Below are 6,759 nucleotides of genomic sequence, written 5' to 3'. Positions count from 1 at the left end.
GAAATTACCTTTCACATTTGGTGAGTTTAGTTCTTATATATACGATGCTTTTTTTTCACTTCAAGTTTTTATTTGAGAAAATAACGATACTTTTTATCTTTGTTTGAGAAAATAAGGACAATTCACAGCCTTGTTTGGAATTTTTCTTAAAATTAAAATCATTTATTGAATGAAATTCAATCATCAAAATACGTTTTTGATTATATATTACTAAATGAAAGAGAATTCTCTATTTTCTTGAGAAAGGATTTTTCGGATGCAAATCAGAATTTCCTCCAAACTTTTTGGCCGTTTGGGGGAAAAGCCGGGCTGAGGCGCTGCAGTTTTCATCTCCCACCTTCCCCTCCACCGCCGACTCCTCAGCCCCGCCACAATGTCTCTGCGGCCTCCGCCGCCGCCGTACAGACCAGCTCCGCCGCCTCCCGTCTGCGGGTTCTCATTCTCCAGGTCGTGCACCATCCCGCTTCTCAGCGACCCGAGGCGAGCGACGCCCAAGCTCTCCCTCACTCCCAGCTGCTCCTCCTCCACCCCGCCGGGCGTCCCCACCAACCCGCCGTTGGTGAAGAAGAGGAAGCGGTACCGGAAGCTCTACCCGGGGGAGACCGAGGGCATCACCGAGGAGATGAGGTTCGTCGCCATGAGGCTCCGCAACGTCGGCGGCAAGTACACGCACAGGGTCAAGAGAAGCGGTGGCAGCGGCAGCGGCGGCAGCGGAAGCGATAGCGGCAGCGACGGCGAGGCCGAGGAGGTGGCGACCGGAGAAGGAGAAGGAGAAGGAGAAGGAGAAGGAGGAGGGGAAGGGGACGCGGGTGGTGGGTTGTCGTCGGATGGGAGTGAGGGTGGGGAGACGTGGGTCCCTAGCTTGGAAGGCTTCGTCAAGTACTTGGTCGATAGCAAGCTGGTTTTCGACACCATCGAGAGGGTCATCGACGAATCGAGTGATGTTGCTTGTGAGTGCTTCTTTTCCCCTTTTCACGCGACAATGCCCCCTTCGTTTAATTGGCTTCTGTGTAGATAATTGCTCTGAGCTGCTTGACGTTGCTGATTGTGGTGGCTTAATAGGCATGTACTTTGTCAGAATTCGGAGTTATCTTGCCCACTTAACTTGAAGAGATTTCTCCAATTATGCATTGGTTGGAGCTATATTTTGAAAATTCTCATAGGAAAGCCGTTTAGTTGTGGAAGCTCATGCGGCTTACATGTGAGGTGCAATTGTGTATAGTCCTTAATCTGTCGGGACTGTTGTGTCTTCTCATCATAGTTTATTCAGCACTCATCTAGATCTCTGACTGTAGCGAATCATGTCATAAAGCAACATGTGTATTTGCACAATGTATTAAAAACTGTATTCATTTTTAGTCAAGCTGTTCCTTTTGATCATTGCTTGACACTGGTTTCCTGTACTTGCAGATGCTTACTTCAGGAAAACTGGATTGGAACGTTCAGAAGGCCTTTCGAAAGACCTAGAATGGTTTTCCCAGCAGAATGTTGTAATCCCCAATCCTAGCAATGCAGGGATTTCGTATTCCGAGTATTTAGAGCAACTTGCAGAAAAGAGTGCCCCTTTGTTCCTGTCTCATTTTTACAACATATACTTCTCCCACATAGCAGGTGGTCAATTGATAGTGAACCAGGTAAGTTTTGGCCTAGCTACCCTGTGAGTGCTTTTAGCTTCCTGCATCTCCGACAAGACTGATATGGCAATGCTTATACATTACGTATTATGAAACTCTAAATTTGTGATTTTTAATGCTCATAGAATGTTGATATTCCATGTGGTCCTAACAATGAATCATTCTTGGCATGCACATCCGTTCTTTCAATTTTTTTCAAATTTCCTAAATCATAATATTTGGCTTTACAGGTATATGAACATTAGTCCTGAATCAGTTAGGTTCTCTGGAATTAATTCAACTTTGAAAAATGAACCAGCAGAGCTGAGTTTTCAGTATCTCATGAAATTTTACAGAATGATTATTATCAGTGGGGAATAGATGTGAAGTTGTCAGAGACCAGAAGTCGGAAAATTCTCCAGTCATTCATAAATTGAATATAGATTGTTCAAGGTGGAAAGAATATGCTTTTCGAAGTTGTTAGATGAGTGTTTGCAAATGATTTCTGCTCACTGGACCCTTCTACATTTTCAGATATGGTCTTGTCTTTTTCTATGATGTTTGTAGCTGATGAAATTCTGGATGTAATACATGCTTGTTTGTCATATAAGTAATACTTAGCAAAATACTTAAGCTGGCTCATGATGAGTCCTTTCCATTTGCACTCGAAAATGGTGGTGGGCAACAATAGAAGGACATTATAAAGTTGAATTTTTTTGATGCATTGCAAATAATATAGTGCTAATAGATGAAAAACCAAACTGCAGTTCTTTAGAAAATCTTTCTCTGGAGGTAAATGTTGGCTTCTGAGATATTTTGTTTAAGTTTGTCCAAGATAAGAGTATGTAGAGCGAAAGTTCAGTAAAACATAGAAGTTATAGGATGGTGGCATATGAAGACTAGGAAGTCCTAGAAACTTCTAAACTTGCAATATCTTCAGTTAATTCTGCAAAATGACAGAAAATGACGAGAACTTCCACATGAAATGCAAGCAGGATGGATGAAGTGGTGAAGTGCATCTAATGTCTTGTGCAATGAATTGGCTCATGTTTAAGGGAAATCCTAGGAGTAAGCGCACTCAAAGTGAAATCCTGTCTTAAAACTCTTAAAACTTTCAGTAATGCAATTAAGTCCCAAAAGTTGTAGATGTTTGCAATCAAATTATCTCTGTTAGGTCCATTACATTTAAGTAATGGAAAATAGTCTTGTTCATGTCATGTCCCTGAAAATGATGGAATCAGAAGGTGTCATATGTCTTTTATCCAAATTAGCAATCGTCTCTCTAGTGAAGAAACTTGATGGAATGACTAATGATGTGTTTTTTAGAAAGTACAAGGATCTTTTTCCAACCAAATGGAAGTAGATGGATGATTTAGAATTTCAAGTGAGAGTGCCTGTTTTACCAATGCCATTTTCCTTAATCTCTTTCATGGTTACTGTTTCATATACTGGCTCTTCTTTACATCGTGTTAGTGCTTTTGTCCCTTTTATCCCCTGGATTTCCATTTTTTATATGCTGTTTTTCTCTCTGGTACTTTCTTAATGTAATAGTAGAGATTTAGCATCTTGTTTTCAATAGACTTTCTTCTATGATATACCGATTTTGGTTTTTCAGATGCAAAGTATCCTGCATGTTGCATTTGTTGAACAATTTGAGCTCCCGAAAACTGAAAATTTTACACTGCTTAACCAAGAGCCAACTTTCCTAAATAATATAGACGATGTCTTAGGTCTCTCAGAAGATACTTGAAGGAAGGCATTTGGAATTCTGCCAATGGGAAGGAGATATGCATGAATCACTGAAAGGTGTGCGAGAGAAGCTTAACATGCTTGGAGAGGTAAATGCCTAGATAGCCACATTCTCTTTTAATTGAACGTCAGTTGCCTCTCAATAATGTATCGCATGTTTTTGCTGATACTAACGCAGCACTGGTCTCGTGATGAGAAAAATAAATGCTTGAGAGAAGCGACAAAATCCTTTCGTTATATGGGGCAAATTGTGAGGTTGATCATCTTGTAAAGAGAAATGCCATCCCAAATTTCGGCCTTTTGGTTGACCAAGAATTGCTACTGAGGTAAGAAGTCTTTGTTTTCACTTTAATATTTTGATTCATTTCATAAGACAGTCATTAGCTGTTGCTCACTGTTTCAAAATCTGTTCTGGCCAAGAAAAATTCAATCTAGTTCAAAAGAGCATGGTCGTGTAGAGTCTTGCAACTTTCTCATATCATGACACAACTGAGTAGCACATGCTTATGCATCATTGGATTGAAAGAGTATACGAATCGAAATAAATGAGTGCTTTCCTTTCTTTCTGTTGGGCTAGCCTAATTTCTTCATGTCCCCATCACATGTATTTCTCTGTTGCTGCCTTCTCCAGGAGCGGTTAGTTAGTTCCTCTGTAGATATCGTTTGTTGACCTCTCTTCGCCAAATAGCATTTCACTTTCAAGGCTTTAAGTATGGGAGTTCTCTCTCATGTATGATTAACCTGTGAATAGATGCAATTTGCTGCGGAGCAGGTGTAATGACGGATTAGAAAAGTTTTACCATTGATTCTTGAATATTTTGTAATTGATTGTTTCAAATTTCCCACTATGATTCAAGCCCAAAAAGAGAGGAAAGAGATCCTTCAGAGTCGAGATGGGTTAATTGACCCGATCCCAACCTGTAAGTTACGTGAGCAATACTAGAGATATCAAGATTCGTCTAGTATACTGGTTGATGTGATAATCTACAGATAGTTGTTTGAGCTAGTAGACCCATTAAATACCCAAAATGAATCTTTCGAGTTACTTACTAAGCAAATTTAGTAGATGAGTCTTAGTTCGTCGAGCTTTATTGAAAATTCTTTTTCACCTTTTTAGGATAGGAACTCATACAAAATATATGTTTCTTCAGGATACGACATGTCCAGATTTCCTACTATGATTCAAACCCAAGGAGAAGGCAAAGACATCCTCATACGTCGGCTCAAATAAGGTTGATGGTGTATGGGATTCGGATTGCTAGTCCCAGATTGGATGAAGGCTTCAATGCAGTAATTCAAAGATCAGGCTAGGATGGATGCGATGCCATTCAACTAAGTAAATGGCGGTGTCCATTGCTTGTTAGAGTCGTGAAATGCACGAGCATGATGGTTAGCGACATTGAGCTGATTTGTGAAGTGTAATCTGAGTTGTAAAACACCGAGTTGTAATTCATTTAAGAGTAGACTGAAATGTTCATGCTAGTTCTCTATCTCATTCTCGTCGTGGAATCTGCTCACAACAGTTGACCTAACCCGGCCAAAATACTTCCAGGTCGTGGTCGGGTTGATCGAGTTTTTGCTGGATGAAAAAAGATTTTCCATATCTTTTTGTCATTATTATAGGCGTGAGCGGTATCAGATTTAGGTTTATTTCCACAGGATCTTAAATTTTAGCATTAAACGTCATCGTTTATTATTTTATTCTTCTTCTTCTATTTATCATGCTAAGAGTGAGTGGTTTAAGGTTCTAGTGGCTAGAACCTGTCTATTAAAACTGGTTCTCTAATTTTTGGGATCAGGATCTAGGACTTATCTTGTCACAAGTTCTAAAGTTGTTCTAAGGTCTACATGAGTTGCAACTATACTGTCAATTGAATTAGGGAAAATTCCAAAATGAGATCCAAAATGTTAATTTTTTCTTAAATAAGGGTCCAAAGTGGATCTTGTTTCGAATAATGACCTGACGTGCCATCACTTTCTCAAATAAGGGTTTGAAGTGGATGTTGTTTCAAATGAGAACTGAAGTGGTTATATTTGTTTCAAATAAGAACTCGACTTTTTGGCGGTCAAAGATATTTTTATCATTTGCCATTTTCTGCCTTTTTTTTGTTCCTTTCATTTTTTCTTCTCTTTTTTTTTCTTTTGGTTCTTCTTCTTCTTCTTTGCCGGTGGCTAGCCTACCACCGGCGATGCCCACAGAAGGTTGGGCGAAGGTCACCCTCACTGGTGAAGGCCATCCACGTCAGCTACACGCAAGGGATGGCCTCGCCAACCCTCACTAGCAATGGCGAGGGTGACCCTCGCCCAGCCCTCTGTGGGCATCACCAGTGGCCCGCAACAATCGATGAAGAGGAAGAAGAAGAACTAGAAAAAAAGGGAAAAAAATGTGAAATGACGAAAATACTCTCGAACAGTCGAAAAATTTAGCTGGCGGGTGACTGGCGAGGTTGGGTCCTTATTTAAAACAATTAAAACCACTTCGGGCCCATCTTTGAAACAACTAAAGCCACTTTAGGTCCTTATTTGAAACAAAGTCCACTTAGAGCCTATATTTGAGAAAATGGTTAATACCTTGAAAAACCCCAAACCTGTACACTTGTGACAAATTTACCAAAAATTTTTTTTGAAAAACCCCAAATTGGTAAACTTTTTTGACTAACATAAAAAACCCTAAACTGGTAATTTTTGACAAATTTACCCTAAACTAATTTATTCGATTAAAAAACCCTAAACCGGTAAATTTGTGACAAATATACTCGCTAAATTGGATTAATACCACAAAAAAATCACAAAAAATGGTAAACTGTGACAAACGGAGCGTAAAATCCTAAATTGGTATACCGGTTAACTATCACGTGTCATTTAACTTAATAATTTGAGAATAAAATTTAACGAAAACTAACATAGGGTAAATTTGTCACAAGTGCACCGTTTGGGAGTAAATTTGTTCAAAGGTATACCAGTTTGAGGTTTTTGGTGGTCAAAAATAGTTTAGGATAAATTTGTCACAAGTGTACGGTTTGGGGTTTTTCAGGGTATTAACCCTTGAGAAAATAATGGTACTTCGGGTCCTTTTTTGAAATTTTCCCATTAAATTATTGTAGTAAATTATCGCATATGATGACCATCATTTGCTACAATTTATTGATCACAAATCATATTTAGACATGCAAATATATGAAATATTAACAAAGTAAAAGTTTCAATTATGGATATAGTTGGAAATGGAAATTTGGACTAATGACTTTAGATTATACACTTATTATTGGAGGATTTGAAAAGTCGCAAAATTGGGTGAAGACAAAATGAGAAAAATACAAATATTTGTTCCAAGTTCCATGTTTCAAATTCTTGGTTTCACCTGAGCCTAAAACTTACATGTTATAACAGGTTTTTC

General features: G+C 39.0%; 1 protein-coding gene across 2 annotated transcripts; it reads left to right on the top strand.

The window, feature by feature from the left end:
* Window positions 1-251: 251 nt before the first annotated feature.
* Window positions 252-4,963, top strand: LOC104449343 (probable inactive heme oxygenase 2, chloroplastic). Of its 2 annotated transcripts, none has more exons than XM_010063471.3 (5): window positions 252-950; window positions 1,411-1,634; window positions 3,353-3,451; window positions 3,541-3,688; window positions 4,514-4,963. In XM_010063471.3, the coding sequence occupies exons 1-4, from the start codon at window positions 374-376 to the stop codon at window positions 3,631-3,633; spliced, it is 993 nt and encodes a 330-aa protein (XP_010061773.1). In that variant the 5' UTR covers window positions 252-373; the 3' UTR covers window positions 3,634-3,688; window positions 4,514-4,963. The 2 variants fall into 2 exon arrangements, with proteins under 2 accessions (XP_010061773.1, XP_010061772.1); XM_010063470.3 differs by having other exon boundaries at window positions 3,344-3,451.
* The last annotated feature ends 1,796 nt before the right edge of the window (window positions 4,964-6,759 follow it).

This window comes from Eucalyptus grandis, chromosome 6 (genome assembly GCF_016545825.1).
Source record: "Eucalyptus grandis isolate ANBG69807.140 chromosome 6, ASM1654582v1, whole genome shotgun sequence".
NCBI classification, from domain to species: Eukaryota; Viridiplantae; Streptophyta; class Magnoliopsida; order Myrtales; family Myrtaceae; genus Eucalyptus; species Eucalyptus grandis.
This window is presented reverse-complemented; position numbering and strand designations above follow the sequence as displayed.